The sequence below is a fragment of the Falco biarmicus genome, chromosome 10 (genome assembly GCF_023638135.1).
Source record: "Falco biarmicus isolate bFalBia1 chromosome 10, bFalBia1.pri, whole genome shotgun sequence".
Classification (NCBI taxonomy): Eukaryota; Metazoa; Chordata; class Aves; order Falconiformes; family Falconidae; genus Falco; species Falco biarmicus.
The window spans coordinates 21,806,019-21,826,072 of record NC_079297.1 but is presented as its reverse complement, the minus strand read 5'-3'; the positions used below and the strand labels follow the sequence as shown (position 1 = coordinate 21,826,072).

Sequence of the window (20,054 nt, the reverse complement as noted above, 5' to 3'; positions counted from 1 at the left end):
TCTTTATAGGGCACTAAATTATATATTATCACCCTTCAGTCATCAATTTTCCAAGCCGAAGATTCCTAAGCTATTTCAACCCTCCTCATGTAACAGATGTTATGCACTTAAGATCTCCTAATTGTTTTTCTTTTTACCTGCATTTTACCCTTCGGACCGCCTTTTTAAGGATGGAAAGCCCAAAGCATAGGCAATATTGTGCAGGGCCACCAATGGACTCACACAGAGAACATAATATTATTTGCTGGCTTGCCTCTCTATATTCTTCATTTGTGCAGTTTTTACTAACAGAGATGTATTCAAAAAAGCAACCATACCAACTGGCCAGAGAAGAAACAGATCTTACACTGGACTGGGACATGCGCATTTTTGAGTTAGCATCAACTGGAATTTTTAAGATCACATTGGGGCTTTAAAGGAGGAAAGCAAGCTCAAAATGAAAACAGGGAAAGAACACATAACTCTGGGAATCACACTCTTGCCTTGTAAAACATTACCACTGCATCGTTTGAATGTGTATATGACTTAAGATTTCTGATTTCCAGGACAACTAAGGAGTTAATATTTTTGTGCAATTTCATTTTAAAGTATCTGCAGATGGCTACTTTAAGGCTATTTAATTAGAAGCCTGAAGGCAGTTATGCTCTTGATGTGATTCCTGTTTTTTGCAGTTAACATGCATCTGCATGCAGGCTACAAACCCAAATTGTTCCGGGGCTAGTATTTTAAAGCACTATAAATGCATATGCAAGCATGTATCATTTTTAATGTTAGAAAAGAAATGGTCTAGCTGTGATCAACTGTCCAAAGAGCAGAAAGAACAACAGGTATTGCAGTCAGTAGCACAAAAAGGAATAAAAATGTATATCCTGATGACAATGAATTTAATTCCTTTCTCTCCAGGAGGTCGAAGTCTCACGGTGGAGCCAGTGGCAGCACAGCTCCTGGGAAGACCGATGACCAGGGAAGCGGGGCCACTGGATAGCCCAGAGACCACTTACATTTTAGGCTGGTTTTTCCCCTGAAGTTCTAGATAATTTGGAGACTGTTCCTGCTGGCATCTCCCCAGCCCTGAAACCGTTCCTATCAAAAGCATTATGTACCGCAAGGCTGGCTAACATTCTGACCTACATGCTGTGCTGTGCCAGAACATGACTGTACTTCACACTCCAGAGACAAAATAGAAAAAGGCTTTTAAGGATAAATCCTAGCCCTGCTGAAGCTGATAAGAAACAAATGTCTTACAATCTTATGTGCTAATAAGTAGGTTGGTGAGCTTCGCTTAAGACCTGGATTTATGCTTCATTTGACATTGGCTGATTACATAAAATCAATTTGTTCATTAATTTCTAGATTACTTTTTGATCTAGTCTTTCAAGGTGAAGGTGAATATCTATAGATCCACAGGTCTGAACACATATGCCCCATTCAGAACACCTTGCTGCTCACTTGTAACTTGTGACTCCCTGAGAAATAAGCAGGAGCTAATAAGCAGGTTATCCCTGCCTTCTGTATGGCCAGAGAAGCGGCACAACACCTTAACCTGAACACAAAAATACAGAGACCTAATCTAAACATTCATCCCATCTGGTAAAATATTATTATTTTTTTAGGTACCAAAAATTTAGGAAAATCTAAAAGGCACTTCTTCAGCAAGTCCACTTAGGGTCAAATTCCTTCCTTGCGTACAAAAGTGATACTTTTCCACTGCTTTCAAGTCCATAACTTGGTAAATTTTTCTTGGACTTAATTTTTATTACTTTTTTTAAACGAAGGAAAAGCACTTTGTAGAACATTTCACCTAACTCTTCCATTTTCCTATCCTTTCCTTTAAAATGGTTTGTCCATAAACATGTAATACTTATGAAACATTCTTCCAAACTAGCCTCTCTCCTGGACAAGAATTTCTGAATTATAAAAGATAGTTTAACCTCCCACATGCCCAAACGGATTTGTTGCCATGTTAAGTGCACTTTAAAAGACTACAGTTACAATCTTTTTGAGGATGTCTTCAATAAAGCCTGATTAAGTTTTGCTGTAATAGCCCTTTCAGTAAATCATTTAAGTATAACACAGGTGCAGTTATTTAAATTCCTTCACAGATTATATTAAGGAACTCTTTAGTTAGAGCAGGACAGTTCATGACAGAATGGAGATCAACTGACTTAAGTATCTGGCAGTCTTTGACTGTTCACCACCTAGCTTTCGGAGAGCACGGCACAAAGAGAGGTTAACTCCCGCAACGACACTGTTTTCAGCCCTACAGCATTATTCTAATGATTTTCAACCTCTAATGAAGATCCTCAGCCACGGGGCTCTCAAATACAATTAAATGTAATGGAGTTAGATTGACTACATTCAATAATGAATTAGCCCTGAATCTTTCTGAAGCCATAGTCAATACACATTTTCTACCTCTTCCAATGGCAGAAAATTGATGGGCTAACCAGTATCTCCAGAAGGCACCTTGTGGCTCTTAAAGGCCTCTACAAGTACTTGAGGGTGGCTTCCACGCATGCTGGGCTCTAGGGGAGCAGCAGCAATGGGGCACTGGTATTATATGCTGCTAAGTATACTGGTATTAAATGCTAAGGGCAGGTCTGCAGCAGTGGAGGAAGCAAACTGGCAAGAGCTTGTGTGACCTGCAGCGATAAAGTATTTCATAGCCAACCAACCTCCCAATCCTTGCCAGAAAGGAGATTTCAGACTCAAAGAGCTACTGCTGAAAGAGTCCTATGACCTTCCCACGAACTGCTCCCAGAGCTCACCCTGTGCTCGACTTCCCAATGCGCCATGCTTGAGGGTTTTAGCTTGTGCTCATATAGCCACTCCAGCCGTAAGGTCACTTCATCAGCAGCAACCAAATGGAACGTTTATTTATAGGTAAATGACTTTTTCTTCTTACATTTACACGGGTTTCTTTTATTAGGTATGACTACATATTTGAAAAGATGATGAGGAATTAAAAAGAAGGGCCTAGATATTTTGAAGAACTACGTAGGTACCTTCTGTGGAAGCTGTGTGATATCAACCCAGGCTATTCGGCAGAAATAAAAAGTAAAGACATTTGAATACAGATTAAATGCTGGGAAAATTAACCGGGACAGAAACAACAGTCTGGCTGATATCAATTATTTATACCACAACAGAAGTGTGGAGCTCCAGGTTCAGAAGAACTGAGATCACTAAAAATGAAGCACAGGATGCGTTTAAACATCTTCTTGAACAGTGATGGTCTAGGTACAACACTTACATGCTTTCCTATGTCTTGCCAGAAGAAACACTGAATGAATATCATCAGAACAATGATGACTAGGACTAAAGTCTTATCTAACACTGAGAGCTCCACACAGAGAGAACTGTGCTCTGAAATGACCACTATGCTGAACTGAAAAGTACCAAATTCCTATCAGGTTTATGTGTGAACGTCATCTTCTGATCATCTCCAGCACCATCACATGCTTTACTGACCTTCTTCAAAGCCATCGCGGAAAGAGCCAGACCGGCTCATTGTTCTGCTTTTCTCGTCCAGGGACATTGAGCTGTTCCTGAAGCGCGTATCACTGTAGGGGTCATAAGGACCATCTGCATTGGAAAGGCTGTGGGTCCGCAGCATAGTTGGGTTCGACAGACTCATCTGGGCTGCTGTGGTTGGGCTTGCTATAAAGCGAAGAATAAACACCTATTTATTTGCGTGACCACAAAACGTCATACCTAATTTTTGTGCAACTACCAAAAAAAGTATTTTTTTAAGACACAAAATTTTTATGTTGTCCTCTCCAGGCTTCACTGTTTTCCTAAATTCAATGAACTCAAATATATGGTATGCAAATTAAGCTAGTGAATAAGAAAACTCAAGTAAATAAAGTCATTTTAAGCACTGAGTGATATGCCTATGCTTCTACAGACAAGCTCAGTCAATTCACTAACACCTTGTAGGCATGAACTAATTAACCATCACTTAATTTGGAACAGTCAAAACAGAACTCAGAAAGGACTGAAGTGCCTGAAGGAATTTAAACTAGTATTTTGCCTATATAGAAAAGGCCTTATGAACTGCCTCCTTCAAAGCTCTCAAAAAATTATATTTTTCTGTGTATTTAAGTCACAAATTTTAAGAGCTTTGGTTTCCTGATAGTTATGTATTTCAGAATTGTTTCCTTCTACCATGAAGTCCTAAGAATTATAAAATATAAATTCTGCCTCAAAAGCCAAGATTCTTCCAGCCAGTGTTTAGAGTACAAAACGTTTACTCCAGTTTCACATTTTCTTGAAGAACTGCTGTGCTAAAATTATACCTGCTATTTACTAAGAACAAGTTGATTCGCGGCAAAAAAAAAAAAGAGAACAACAAAATTGCTGTTCAACTGGCAGGTTCCTCTTGGTGTACTGTCGGTGCCTGTTGCTACATACACCATCAACTGATATGGACTATTGTAGAAGATACCATAACTCAGTTTAAAGGTGCTCAACTTTCATATCAACATTTGCTATTAAATTAAATTTAATTAATTAAATTAAATTAAATGCAGTGATCTCTCTTGACCCCGTCTCTGCAAGCTCTTTCCTTAAGAATACATAAAAATATCTTTTTCTTACTTTTTTGTTAATTGCTTGTGACCAAACAGCTTTTGAAGCTTAATAATGTAAATAATCCTCAAAATTCTCCATAAAGAGTTAACTTCATAAACTTCATAAGCCTATTGTAACCTTTTTTTTTCTTTTGACCACTGAAGTACTTTCATGAACTTTCATGACAGTCTGTTAGCTGTTGGCAATGTAATTACACTGTGTGTACGTTCAGCTGAAATTCTGTTAAGTGTCGGTTTATTTAAAGCTGTTTATTTAATCTGGGTTTTTTCAGCATACTCAAAGAAAGGCTCGAAAATGCCACTGCTGCAACTCAAAAACTGCACTAGAAATAAGCGACTGCGTAAGCTGCTGCAAATTCACACAACACAAGAAGTGCACAAGTATAGGCTTAACTGTCTTGTAGAGCATTTCTTTATCATTCTAGAAAAGACGGAGGGCTTCAAAGTCAAAAAGAAAATGTCTGGCTTACATAGTATTTTCCAAAAGTCACTGAACTTAAAGACAATATATATACTGTTAAGATTGATTTCCCTACTTAAACAAATGGCAAAGGCAACTAAGTAATATTTAACGAGCACACCAGAGATGAGGTCTGCTGGCACTTTTAATTAGGTTATTTCAACTGCTGATACGGCCAACTAAGACCTGCAATGTTTTATTGATCCTGTCCATCAACTTTTATCGTTTCCTTCATTTAAGAAGTGTTTACTTTTATCAATGTAGTTCAGTGAAGGAATGGCATTTTTTCTGACTTTAAATGACTCTGACTTTTACATATTATTTCAGACTGTGCTTTCTGTGATTTCCCAACAAGCCACCTGCGCATACATACAAAGATAAAATATCTTACACTGATGAAACTGGCACGTGTAGTAAGTAATATGCTTGGATTTTAAAGTGGTATTACTAAACAGGTAGGCAACTCTTAATTTTAAGATTTAAGTCCTTTAAGCACACCAATGTGTGATACTAACAAATAGCTCTGCTGAAGAGTTCACAATTTATATTAAGGCATCTGATTACTCCCAGAGAAGTATTTTCAAAGAGCTACTGCAAGTATGCCACCTTTGGGCATACAAGATAATAATGCTAATTAGTCACACTCATTTCAGTGAAAGTGCTTCCTGAAGCTGAATGTGGGACTTGGAGCTGCTGAAAGAAAATCATATTGTGTAATATGCTATTTTTAAGACACACACTGTATTGCTATGATTATTTAAACGGATAATTATTCACCAAGCTGTGAGAAGTTAAATCTGGTTCCAGAGGGTGATGTTATGCTGGATCCAGATGAAAATGGAGAATTGCCAGCAGTATCCTGAAGTCCTCCTGCTGAATGGGACCGTAGCCATTCTTTTGCATCTTCCTGATTACGGAGTTGGGAGGATGGAGTATACCTGCAAAACCAAACAGTTTTTTCAAAATGAACTTTGACAGTTATTTAAAATAAATAAATTCAAAAAAAGCCCCCAAACCAACCACGAAATATCACAAGACTTGGGAAGGGAGAGAAGGAAAGAAAGATGGAATAAGACTCGTATGAAATTTAAGGATCAAAATTAGATAAACCCAACAAAATTCTGATTTAAGGAGCTACTCCAAGCTGTTCTAAGCTGTTCCTAATTCATTCCACCTCTGTATGGGGAAAAAACCTCCCACAGTAACAGCCAAACTAGTAGTGACTAAAAAGCTAAAGACAGAACTCGAGCACTGTAACACTGTAGCATAAAATATAGTGTGTATTACGTATGTACAACTTAAACATAAAACCATACTTTGGAAATCCTTTCCTTTCCTTAGGTTATGCCAAAATTCCATCACTATTTTAACGTTTTGGTGCATGGCTACGCTTAGCTAGCTTTTTGTCATATTATAACTAAATTCAAGTCAACACAGCCATTATCAGATTTTTCAACGAGTTGTGACCCAATAACTCATATTCCAGAGACATTAATATAGAGGCCTGTGGAGGTTTATCCCATTTAGTTCAAAACTAATAGCATTAAATCATCATAAAGAAGACTATGTTTAGCCTTTTCTGTGGGCACAGAAAATAGTGGAAATGTTGTCTATGCCAACATCACTGGCAAAACACCCGCTGGCTTCAGCTTAAGCAAAGTTTTAAACCTGCTCCTGTATATGCCTGAAAAATAGGAATGTTACCACAGGGGTTATGTGAAATACATGATAGGGTACAGGTATCGACAGAAACAGCATCATGGAAACACTTGTCTGCTGATGGATTTCAGTGTTTGTCTTATGCCATCTGCTTTTTCTCTTACTGGTTCTCATTCCAAAAACTAAACACTTGGAGCCCATTATTACCCAATATTATCTATTTAGTTAGATTCCCTCCAAATAAATGCTCTGCAGTAAGATATCACTTACTGAGACTTCTAGATCTACGTGAACACTACAACAACTAATGTTGCAAAAACTCACACTGCTTTCAAAAAATACATTCATTCTTCTGCTTAGGCTTCAACACTTAAGCAACAGACTCCGACTATCTGCATCTCTTAAACTTTGCACATGTATCAGTTTATTAAGAAAGGGGCTTCAAACAGTCATTTTACTTTAACACACTAAGGATTTCTTTTTTATTATTATTTTTGCAGCTTTAATACCTACCTCTTCAGCACTTAAATGTTTTAGTCATAAAAGAAAATCTATATTTATTAGAGACATGCTTGAGAACCACAGAAACATTTTAAACAAAGTGCCATTTTAAGAAAGGCTTTTGGCTCTCAGCTTCATGGGCCAAGGCTGCTGTGAAGAACATTGTCTATAGTACAGAATAAATTGCAGCTGCAACTTCAAGGCAGTGACTCAGTGGTCCCAGAAGTTGCATTAAGCAATTTTTTATCTAAATTGTCTAAGATATCTTCTGTAGATTCTGTAATACTTACAGCATTTAATTAATACACTAATGTTGACGATCTTGCTAGAATTGCTTCTATCAATGGAAAAATCTTTTTCAGTGCAGTTTTTTTATGTTATAAAAATCACAGCTTTACAGATACAGAAAATGTATAAGAAGACAATTGACAAGAGTTAGTTTGGGGATTGTTTTGTTCTTTCCTAGAGGAGTAGAAATCATCTCTAAGAGCCCTATATATTTAGATATTCTGCAAAAAAAAATTTTTTTTCAAATTAATATGCCCAATCTCATCCTAAAAGGTTTGGCATGATATTGGAAATCTCTTCTATTTGCCTATCAACACCAAGGTTCCCGGGGTGAAAATGATCTCAAGTCATTCCATGTAATAGCCATAGAAGCTGCAAAATTATTGTTTTCAAGTCAAGCCCAGTGGTGGTTTATGAGATGCTTTTCAGCAATTCAGCCAGCAAAAGCCACAGTTCCTGCTCAAGCAGAGAAGCCACTGAATGAAAAAAAAACAACCACAGTGGTCAATGGCCGCTTTAGAGGATTAAAGAAAGAGAGAAAGAAAGAAAGAAAGAAACAATATTGTTGCCACCTCTTGCAAACTGAGACCATCACCACCAGCCACAACAGAAACACAAAGCAAACTCCAAAGCCACAACAAAAGCTGTTAAACCGTGTGGAAACACCAATACCTGAGTCCCTTCTTAGGCAAAGTGTTCCTATCAAGATGTGGGTCGCTGCAGAAAAGTTAAAAGAAAAGAACTTCAGAGAAGAACAAAAGGGAAGGAATAAGATCAGGACGAAGGACGGACAAACATCTGCATCACCTTTTCAGAGGAAAAGGTGCTGAGCCCTTCCTACAGAAACATGCAAAAACCTCCTTACCCAGGTGTGGATTTGCACAAACATGCATCTGGTACCATGCCAATGAATCTCATCTGCTCACAATGTGATTTTGCTATTTCTCCTACCCACAGTGAAAAAAAACAAATGGCTCTTTAAATGTCCAATGAATGCTTAAAAATATGTTTCTCAGCAGGCGCGAGGCAGACTATTTGTGAAAACTGATGAGAATCTTCAAGTCCAACCTTGCCGTCATTTCTTTCAGCAGACACCATTTAGGGAATGCAGCTAATTACCGCTAGGCAGCTGCAATGTGCATCAGTAAAAGTATTGAGCCCAGACTGTTCAAATTTTCAAACCTTAGCTTAAATTCCCTTAGTGAAGTAAAAGGAACCTATTAGTTGTCCAAAACTCATATAATCAAGTTTCTGTTTTTACAACTGATGAACTTGTAACTGCGCAGAGTCTGTTAATTCGTTTTTAAAGACAATATCCACGTGCTTAAATAAATTAATTTAATGACAATCTTTACAGCTAGAAGTTACAGCATGGGACTGATTAAAATTACAGCGGTGAGCAAAAGTGAGCTAGAATGTTTCGATTTGGGTCACCTTTTCCTAACTTTAGCATTTGCCTTTACAAGGATGGATGTACCCAAGTCCCTGCAAAACACTCATGAGCCAAACTGCAATAAAAGACTGACGACACTGAATGACACGGGGACTTCACGACAAAAAGGACAGGCCTGAAAGGCAGTGGGGAAAGCAGCATGCCAGAGGAATGCTGAAATGCTAGTGAGAGTTTAGATTGGTAGAAAAAAATGGCAAGGTTTTCAAATTGCCTTTGGCAAAGAAATGAAGGGGGAGGAAAAAATACCCCCACAAACCAAAAGACGTTCCCAGTAACAACACCAAAAACATGCCAACTCTGCTGTATGCCATTCTCCAGATTGATTTAGGTGGAATGATGGGGTGTTTGAGGGGACTCTCACTGGCATGTCTTTGTGTCAGTTCACACCTGAACGATGAACACAGCAGAGGACTCAACTGAGCACAGTTTGTCACAAAACAATTTGCTTCACTGAGATGGGCAACAAAACCTACGGCCTTGTGCGTACTCCTGTCCTGAGACAGCATTACCTGTCCTGTCTCCTGGGCAAAGTATTTCGGCAGAATTTGGGGCTAGCAGCAGGGGAAGAAAGAGGGCTAGAAGAATCAGTCCAACAAGACAGAAAACAAGAGAAGGAACATTAGAATGAAAAGAGGAGAGAACAAAAAGGAGTTACAATAAAACACAAACAGAAACCCAAACTGTCAGAACATTATATTCGATGCTAATTTTCTCCATTGAGATGCAACTACAAACATTTTGCCACCTGACTACATAACTGCACATCAGGATGTAGCTGATTTCAAAAGCTTGCAAGGGTACTGCAGCCTACTGCAAAAGGTCGCTCGGAGACCATGCACTGCAAGTCATTGTCTGGTTTATCCCGAGGTTAGCTCAACGTGCCGTTAATGCAGCTCTGACACTGAAAAAGCAGCCCCATTCCCTCGCCCCCACTCAGCCTGTCCCCAGCTCCTACTCTGTGTCCACACAGATACCGACGAAGCTCATCGTGTAAGGAGCTGGGGAAGTGACCGGTCCGAAACACAATTCAGGTGACCGAAACACAATTCAGGTGATCATTCTTCAGCTGGATCCACCTCCCAGGCCGGCGCACAAAGCATTCACAGGAATGCCTGTATCAAAACATTGTCAGGAGCAGCTGGAGATGGGACAGGACAGCAGGGAGAGGCCAAGAAGGGATCAAGTGGCTGAGACAGGGACTTCTCTTTTCAGCATGACCTCCAGTTTAAACGCTTGTCAAATGTTATCAACGAGAGTTTTAACAGGAAACAGTTGGCTTCTCAAATCAAAATGGTATAATGATGGAGGTCTTTTGGAGTATCACTATCAGATCAACTAACCGGAGATCTCTGGAAGCATAATATATGATGCCAAATTCAAATATTAGGTATAATATAGTAGCGAGAGAAGTTGCCACGCTGGCTACCATAGCAAATTAAAAAACTCACCTGAACCCATCCTCTTGCTCTGAACTGGGCTCCTTGCCTGGAATGGCTTTTTTGTCTGTTCTAGTAATATTTTCTATGTAGCAGTAATATCCAGTCTTATCTTGCCAGAAGCACAACTTGATTTATACCTGCAGCGTCAGTTACTGCTGCCAGCACTTCATTCACATTTGAGATATACACAAACATATGGAAATGAGAGAAAAAAACCCACTAACCTTTCAGACAACGTAGTCTTAACACTGTTGGTTCGGACAAAGGGAGTCAGAGAATCATCTTTAGAGGCTGGAATCAAGCCACTGGAGGAGTTATGGCTCAGCCCACCTCCACTGCTCAGAGAGATATCAATGGATTCACAGCTGGTATGAAGACTGCTGACAGACTGATATCCAATGCCATCCTTGCTAACAGCAGAAGAGCTACTCGCGTTGGTACCCCACGTTAAGCTGTTGGAAGGAGCTGAATGTGCTGAACTGGGACTAGAAGCTAGTGGAGATTGGTTCATATCTGGGTTTTTACTATACAGAGGACTGCTGCCCCCACTGCTCAGCATACCACTGCCAGATGGTGAATCAAGATTACCCTGCTGGTTCATAGTAGCGTGAGGATTGGAGATGACTACTGAATTTTTCATATTTTCAACTGTTGTGATGGGAACTTGTTTACTAGGCTTGCCACCAAAAAGTCTGTAAAAAAAGACAACATGAAAGATCCATAAAATGGAATATTAAGTGCAAGGGTGTTTTATATCTAGACCATACATATCTTCAGAAAACCAGCATTAAGTAAATGATCCTAGATTAGACATACACAACTATAAATTTCATGAATCTCCTTGTGTTCACTCCTCCTTCAATAAAGCCCAAGACAGTAACGATAACTTCCAATCTATCTTAGGTGTGTCTTCTCTGAATCAGCAAGTGCTACTTTCATAAAGCTAAAAGAAAGCTTAACAGAACTACAATACAGCCATACCATCTTCTGCTCCTTAAGGAAAAAGGATACCAGAGAAGTACTGCATTGATTAATCCAAAGGATGGGATATTAGAGGTTGAAAGCTTGTTGTCTGGGTAAATTCTTTGCAAACCACCAAATGCGCCGCACAGAAGCAGCATTTGCTGGGATGTAACAGGAAAAGTATTTACTGATATCAAATACAGGTTTGTCTCATTTCAGGAGCCAAGCTGGCTGGAAACTACTTCTTTTTCTTTTACTGTAAAATGAGATTTTACCTGCTTTGGCACCTAGAACTGGCTCAGTAAAAGACTAGCTGAGTGCCAGAACTAGTGCACGGGAGGGGATACAAAAGCACAGCTGGAGGAGGATGACTGCAGCATCTCCAGTTTGCCTCACTGTTGCCTCTGATGGCAATGCACTGCCATCAAGGAAGGCACTTCAGTTCCCCCATTAACAGTCACCTGGGAAGTTCTCAGAAGTGCAGAAGTGTTTTAGAAATAAACATACCTAAAACTAGACTCTCAATCATCCTAAAACTGATCCTCAAAATTATGAAAAAATATCTTTCAAGTCTAGCTTCTAACATCCACCCCAAAATTGCTTCTGTTTCTGCCACTAAGCTCCTGCAACTGCCTTTGGAACGCTAGTTTTCCTCACACATGCCTATATGGATTTGCTTTTTTCTTACCAACAGTGTGGAGTATTGGGGATGAAACCTTTCAAAGCAGGTATCTATCGGACTGTAGTCCGCAGCATAGAGGACTACAGCGCTTCTGTGCAAGAGTTCCTGAAGACTTACGGGTGGGTATGCACCAACCAGAACTTCCTCTGCTTCTGAGTATGTCCAGGTTGGTTGTACAACACATGCACACTAAGTCACTTTGTCCAACACTTCCCAGAAACACAGACTGTGTAATATAGCTGGGCACCCTACGGCACGTGTGTGGTTAAGCCCAGTGATGCCGAGAAGCACTGTAGTGATGGTGCACGTGCTACCTGCAGCTCCAGTGTACCTGTGCAAGATGCCTGGAACACAGCTCGGCTGGATGGCTGCTGTTGCACACTTGCCACAAAGCACCTGGACAACACTGCTGGACCAGGCTAAGATGCTCATCTGCATCTAGGTCATAATCCAGCACTGCTCTGTGCCATGATCCTCTCAGCACCCGGTGCAGACAGACATTCACAAACAGGCACAGACCTGGCAAACTTGGTTCATCTGGACACCACACCTCGCTGATTAGGAAACACTCACTTAGACAAGTCAGACTGAATGATAAAACCCATTCCTACAGAGACTGAGAGAATTTAGGGTCTAGCTTTTATTTAGTTAATGTTATTAGAGCAAGTACGAAGGAAAATGGCAAACTGTACTGCAATGACACATGGCCTTCAGCAGCAACACCACCTTAGGATATCCCTGCTCCTGTGCCATTGCATACCACCTCTTCAGTTGTACTGGGGGAGCTGCACTCTTAGAGGCAGGATCCCAGGGCTTAAAACAATCCCACCCAACAGTTTTACAAGCTGTTTTTAAGCTCTGCAGTCTTCCCCAAACTGTTTCACAGCACCTCTAATACAACTGAAAGGATGCTGCACTGTGGCACAAACAGAAACGCTAAAGGCAGCGTCTGGTTGAACCACAACCTTCTAACAAGCGCCTTCAGAAGAGGATGTGGTCTGGGGAGCACACCTCTCAGTCCAGGAAAATCCAGCCCAGCAAGACAGTCACATCAACACAGAGATTAATTCTGGAAGGACATACCCCACGAGGAAGGACAAGGAAGGACATACCCCATGAGGGAGGACATCTATTTACTCCTATCTACTATTACTGACAAGAGATTGATGTATCTGAGCTGGCTCTTGGGTCATGCATGTCTCCCATCAACAGAAAGGGAGCATATTATATACTGCAGAGCATGAAGGCCCCATTTAATAGTAAAATATATCAAGATGAATGATGGCTTCACTTAAGGGACAGGCCAGTTACATACAACTGGAGTTAAAGGCAATACTGAGAGAACAGAGACAGGGATGGCCCTCATAGCAGAATTACAAAATCTCACTGTTTATGGCAACATAAAAGTTACATATATTCATAGACTTACAGATAAATCTGTATCATTACAAAGGTATGGATTCTAAGTTATTATTGAATATTAAAAAATTACAGGGCCAAGAGGAAACATGCAAAAAACATGTGCAACTCATCCCAACTGACTATGAAAATTAAGCTCAAAATCTTCTTTCTCGTCAGTCTAAAAATCAGTAATAAGCAGACAGGGCCCAATTCAACTCTGATGCATTTCAATACATGATAATTTAGACAGTCTGGTGAAAATTCAAGAGCAAAATTGTATATCGAATGACAGAATAGTTAAATTGAGCCTCAGGGTCTTCTCTTTGAATGTCCATGTATTTCTAATGTAGTATTTCAACTACATAGCCAGCAATGTGGCTTTCTAGTAAAAATAAATAAATAAATATAAACGATGAAAATTCAAGATTTATGCGCCTGAGGCTTGCAACACTGAAACCCTGTATTTCTCATGGGGTATACTACAGATACGAAAGGTCTGTTGGAGTTTTTAAGTAGCCATTGAGGAACATTCTATGTTCTAAAGGACATGGCTCATCTAATGATAACCAGGAATAAAATAAAGGAAGTAGTCTGAATTATGGTCACACAGGCTCTTCAAATAAAACCACCCATCTAAGAAACACTTCACAGCTCTTTACAGCGTTAGCCTAAGCTGCCATCACAGCCATTATGCTTGCACTGGTGCTTCAGATGGAATGTGGCTTTCTCACGTCACTGGAAGCAGGATGATGCAGCATAACTGTATGGATATTATGGGCGTCAAGACAAATGAAATGCAAAACACTGCAACTTGAAACAGACAAGCTACTCAATGTCAAATTCAATTGAAAAATAATATTAACAGAACCTTTCACCAATATCGAGGCTTTGATGCACATGCATCGACAAATTAATTCCTGACCAACTTGATGTTAATGTTAAAATAATGTGTGTGGTACTTGTGGAGAAAGAGAAGACAGATAAGATTTTTGTTTTAAAAAAATATTACTCAAATAAGAAAATTCAACCCATCTTAGACGGTAACTTTACTCAGGGTTCTTCTACACAGGTGAATAACCTGATGCTGAATCTCACACCACACTGGCCTAATCCACACATCTGAAAGGTCGGTTTGGGTTAGGCACGTGAATCTAAGCATGGCAGGTCAAACCATACCATTATGATCATGAAAATCTGGAATAATGCTCCTATTGTCAATTTATAATTTGATCCACCATTGGAGTATTTCCAGTTTTGTTACAAATACATTGGTGAAAGAACTCTTCAGTAACCTTCAGATAAGAAAACTCTTATTCCTGTGATATCTGGATGGATAAAGCCTCCAGGTATGATTTTTGTAACAAAGACTCATATCACAATTGCCAAACTTTCTGCCAGACAGTTGTTTTTTTTCCAAATGTTAATTTTTTGCTGCTGTTGCTGGAGGTACTGAGCATTTACAACACTGGCCAACCTGTTTAGGTGAAATTAAATGTAAATACAATGACTTTGATGTAGGACACTAAATAGTAAGTGCTCCACAAAACCCAGCCAGGCCTGGCTTGAAGAGTCCTGATCATTCAGCTCCGACTAACATCATTGCACAATCAACGAATTTGTTGCCTACCTGCGCAAAGTGGGAGAGGCCACATCGGGGTACTTGGCTCCTTGCTGGTGAGAACTCTGAGCTCCGCTAGAAGCAGTCTGTGATGCAGGGTTCACTTTAACAGAATTACATGAGGCCACGCTTTCGTTGTCAGACGAAATCCCTTTCTCTTTATCTGTCTGATTGACTAATCCTGTCAGAGAGTTTCCAAGGATTACCTTGGCCGGCTCTCTCATTTTAGGGACAGGCAGCCCAGCTGACTTGCTGCTTATGTTGGAGTCTATGCTACTTGTGCTAGATCTATTCCCAGCTCCACTTCTGCTACTGGACTTACTGGGCCGGGGCAAACTACGATACTGAAGATTAGTTCGGGCACTAAGTGCTAAGTAGCCATCATCCTGGTTCTGAGAGCCATCAACACTAGTCTTCCGACCAGTGGTCCTACCCATGAGTCCAGATGACTTTGGGATTTTTCCCAAGGTAGCCGATCTACTGGTGATTGTTGCCCCACTGGCAGTGATTATAGTCATGCCTACAGCTGACCCGCTCTGTTTCTTAAATCCAAATGTATTAGCATTAGCAGCAGTTGTTCTAGAGTTACTTGTGGGAAGCTTTTTGGATTCATCACCACTGCTGCGTCCTGCATCTGATGGGGAACGTTTAACATGTCCAGCTTTAGGAGATAGTCTACCCTTTTCTGATACCTTGGCGTCATCAGTTTTCCCTACAAAAATAGAAAAAGAATTCTAATATTTAATGACTTGAAAACGTCAAGCAAATGATGAAACTCAAAGCAGCATGAAAAGCAAAAGCGTGCTAGCCACCACAGTGTGGTTAAAAGTTATGATCTAGTCTGCACTGAACTTACATGCCACTCTAATGAGTTATACATGCAGACTTGCCAGAGAAAGTACGTGGTGTGTTTGCCCTCAAGAATATGAAAAGCAGAACAGTCTTATGTAATAGTGACAGACAAGAAAATATGTTTCCCTCTGTAGCTATCACAGATCGATCCTTCGTCATTAGACAGAAGTAGTGTTAGGCCATTAGTATGATTTTCCTAAAAGGCATTCATCAACTGTTTCATGTACAATCGTGTACACGACTAAATAAGAGAGGTATTAACTTACATTACTTGATTATACAAATTCAATCAATTTTCATTCACACATCTGCAAGTGCTAAAATCACTGATACATTTATAAGAAAAGCCAGAACTATTAGTATAAATTAACATGCTGGTTTAGTATGGGGGCGGGGGGTAAGTAAAAATCACCTTAACCACACATACTGTTATGTTCTTAAAGTTAACCGTGAGTTCAAAAGCAGAAATTATATTATTCATTCTTTTCATATGGCAATACTGTGCTCAATTAATAGCTTGGCTTAGTTGTCATGAAAACAACTTTCACGATGTACTAATCCAAAATATGCATTTTCAAATGACAGAAATAGAAAACTGGACGTACGGGATACTGCAGAAGTTAAAACAATACCTAAAAATAAAGACAGGATTACCTGAAGTTCAGGTTCTGCCTCTGGAAAGTATTTAAACTGTTTTCATACCGAACACACTTTTGGGCTTGTTTGTATCTTACACCTAATTCTCACCTGTTCCAGGTGTCTTTAATGTGCCTGAGGTGGTTGAAGGTTTAGTCCTTGGTGTGGTAATGCCAACCTGAGCTGACATGCCCCGTCGCCAGGAGCCCGTCTGTGAAATAACAGTGTTCTTCCTACCAGAAGTACTTTTATCAGATTCATCTGACACATCAGAGGGATTCCGCCTCCATTTAGATCCTGGCTCCATTTTTATGCCGCTATCAGATCCTCCATCCGATTTCTTGACTTCATCACTGGACCACAAGGAATTCCTCTCAACCTGGGAATGCTTTTCTGCATCAGTCTAGGACAGATAAGGAATTGCAATATAACCTTCAGAGCAAGCCCTTCTTTTAAGAAGCTTCATAAGCAAGAACCATCAAACTGATTAATCAACTCAGCAGTCATCTCTGAGTACCAACAAATGTAACACGCCTTAAAGAAACATCACAGCAAGAAATGAACCCCAGCAATGACATCTTTTTTTAAAAAAATATGCTAGGGGAAAAATACAAAAAACATAACAGCCATGCCCCTTAGAATAAAAAAAAAAAAACCAAAACAACCCAAAAAACCCCAAACCAATAAAAAAACCCACTTGATTTATAAAGGACGTATTCAGCTCCATGACATTTATAATCCTCCATCTCAAATTTCTGATGAACCCTTTTACTGCAATGCCAAAAATCATTTCAAACCCAGTTTTCCTTTGTTCTTGCTGCTTTCCTACCTCTTGTCTGGCAATCTGATCTCCAGAGCACGAGGAGGCAGCTTTCTGAGCACATTTGAAGATGTGCAATGCTGTTCATTCTAATTAACACAGTAGAAGGACACCCAAGAACTGAAGGAAAATGAATCCCCAACAACCTTCTAACAATATTCAAGACTGACTTAAATACAGAAATTACCTCCTTTCTTAATTGATGTTCAGCTCTCACTACTGTTTTTTTCCCTGTTCTTTGCACAGACTGATTGTGCTATCAGTCTTCTGTGGAGAATTTTGCAAAGCCCAACATCAGATACAGAATTTTCTCATTATTAAGTCTTTGCCAAATTCCCAGAAACACTTAAAGTAAATCTATTAGGAGATATATATATAACAATATATATTCCCTATATGATAGCATTTTCTATTGCTAATGATCACTCTTGCAGAATCTGACTTCTGTCAAATGCTGTTGATTAATTTAGACAAATTTTGTAAACCACAACCAACTATTTTGTGACCAGACACAAACGACAAACATCTACACATCTGATCTTCATCCAGGTAAAAATACTATAGTTTAAGTGCTCTCCAACCATCATGGTACTATGAAAGCGACTGACAATTCAATCCTTGATCATGAAGCTCCCAAAGAAGGGTTGGAAAATTTTGGTAACATGTTGATCTGTTCCCTGCAGCCTCAGCAGCAGATGAATGTGCTCAGCACCGTGCAGTAGTTGAATGGCAATATCATTTAAAAGATAATTATTTTAAATAACCCGAAGCATTATAAAGCTCACAACTTTTTACTACCTTTCGATAATCAGAAAAGCACAGCACAGGAAAGGACACATGACCATATATGATGCTTTCAGCAAAATGCTGTACTTTATTTTTACGTTCCTAAAGTATATTTCAAGTTCGTGACTTCACTTTTCCTACCAGATCACACCATTAATATTAAAGAACCCAGGGGAATTGCAGCTTCATTTCCTCTGCTTTTTGCTGTAATTAATTTTATTTTAAAAGCCTGAAAAACTAGTTAAGCAATCAGTACATGTAAGCTGATGCTACACATCACAACGGTCTTTCTTCAGCCATGTGAAATAGTCAGGACCTGAATTATTTGTCTGCATATTGAGTCATTAGACTAACAAGCATTTGCTGAATTACAGATTTAGGCATTATCTTCTTGCACTTTCCTCGTGCTATGCAAATGTTGTTTCCTTGCCTCTCCATTCAAAGACAGGAACTCAGCGTAGGCTTGAATGAAACACTGCTTTCTAACTCTCTTCGCGTGGCTGCAAGGCTTGAGGGTGGTTACCTTTCTATTTATGACCGCCGGTAGGTGTGCAATAAATTCACAGTGTGACTGTTTCCATGTCCCATGTTTCTCTAAACTTCTACATTTACAGATCTTGGAAGAGAGCACATGCAAGAAGCAATAAATAATTGACCAACAAACCCACCTCAACATCATGCCTCACATGCTCTCATTAGTATCTTGCTTCAAGTACCTTGTCTGGAATTGTGTATTTACACTGTTAGCGTTCAAGAGCGAGTAAAGGGTTTATTCTGGTTTTAGCTGACTACGAAATATTCCTGTACCTTCTATTTCTCCTCCTTTACATCTGTAAGGATAATGCAGTCTCAACAGAGAGAAAAACATTACAGTAAGTCCTCTTTCTTCGCTCTCTTCCATTTCATTCCATTAGTACACCCATGGCTAAAGTTTTTCTGTAGCTTTTGAAATGCCGCACATCCACCCTAGAAGCCCTCTGGCCAGAGATGTTTCTGTTTAATGGTAAACACTCCGAACAGCAGAAACATGACTAAGGAATCAAAACCAAAACATGGTGAAACCTGGCTTCGGGATTGCAGCTGAAACTGCACCTGCCTGGAAGGGTGAAAGTGGAAATGCTGCTGGCTGGAGGTCATGGCACGACCTAGCGAGTGTGTGCTGGGAGCAAAGCCTGCCACCCTGGGATTTAGCTGGGAGTAGCGATAACCAGCATTTCTTAACTTAGTCTGATGGTCTTGTAAATCTATTAACGAAGCTGTGAACAGACAAAACCCACCTCTGCTTCAACAAAACTGAGACATTGTCTTCATCCACAAAACTGAGACATTGTCTTCATCCAACTGCTTAAAGATGCTGCTGTTTCTGTTTAAAGGAATTGTTTCCTTTCTGTCTCCTGGTCTTTTTAGTATTACACGAACGAGTTTATTACTTGTCCTCTTCCTCTCTTCCATCTTATATCAGTTAAATAATTTATTTCCAAATGTCCACCAGGTCTTAATTTCTCATTAAAATACGTGTATGATGTGACTTTAAAGGTGTACTACATGCAGCGCTGGGTAAAAGGTAACTTGTCTATGTCTGTGCGATGTAAGGGAAAAATATCAGGGCCCCAGAAGCTGTACAGCGCCATGAAGTGGTCTGGTACTTGGCGTCATCAGAGCAACGTGGTAACGCAAATTCTGGTCCCCATCACTAGCTTGTTCAGAACGAACACTAACACCTTCATAGCACTGTTACAGAAAGGGGCTACAACTATTAACGTCTGCGAGGATGCAGTTAATACCATATTTATTTAAGTCCTGCTTCCCAAAGATGGAGAAACGACAGCTTCTGGAGTGCAGGGTACTCGGCAGCTCTGAAAATCAGTTTCTTAGCAGCGAGTTTTTTCCTACTGCAACCACGC

The 20,054-nt window shown here is 39.8% G+C and overlaps 1 protein-coding gene across 8 annotated transcripts in view; it reads right to left on the bottom strand.

The window, feature by feature from the left end:
- Window positions 1–20,054, bottom strand: part of NAV2 (neuron navigator 2) — a 410,478-nt gene that overhangs the window by 34,144 nt on the left and 356,280 nt on the right. For 2 of the 8 annotated variants that reach the window (XM_056353345.1, XM_056353342.1), the window contains exons 13-19: window positions 16,656–16,947; window positions 15,066–15,768; window positions 10,617–11,084; window positions 9,463–9,528; window positions 8,173–8,217; window positions 5,830–5,990; window positions 3,472–3,660 (exon numbers count right to left, since the gene is read on the bottom strand). In XM_056353345.1, the coding sequence (XP_056209320.1) occupies window positions 3,472–3,660; window positions 5,830–5,990; window positions 8,173–8,217; window positions 9,463–9,528; window positions 10,617–11,084; window positions 15,066–15,768; window positions 16,656–16,947 (1,924 nt within the window). Of the gene's footprint in view, window positions 1–3,471; window positions 3,661–5,829; window positions 5,991–8,172; window positions 8,218–9,462; window positions 9,529–10,616; window positions 11,085–15,065; window positions 15,769–16,655; window positions 16,948–18,673; window positions 18,767–20,054 lie in introns of all 8 variants that reach the window. The other 6 variants (XM_056353344.1, XM_056353347.1, XM_056353339.1 and 3 more) reach the window with 5 other exon arrangements.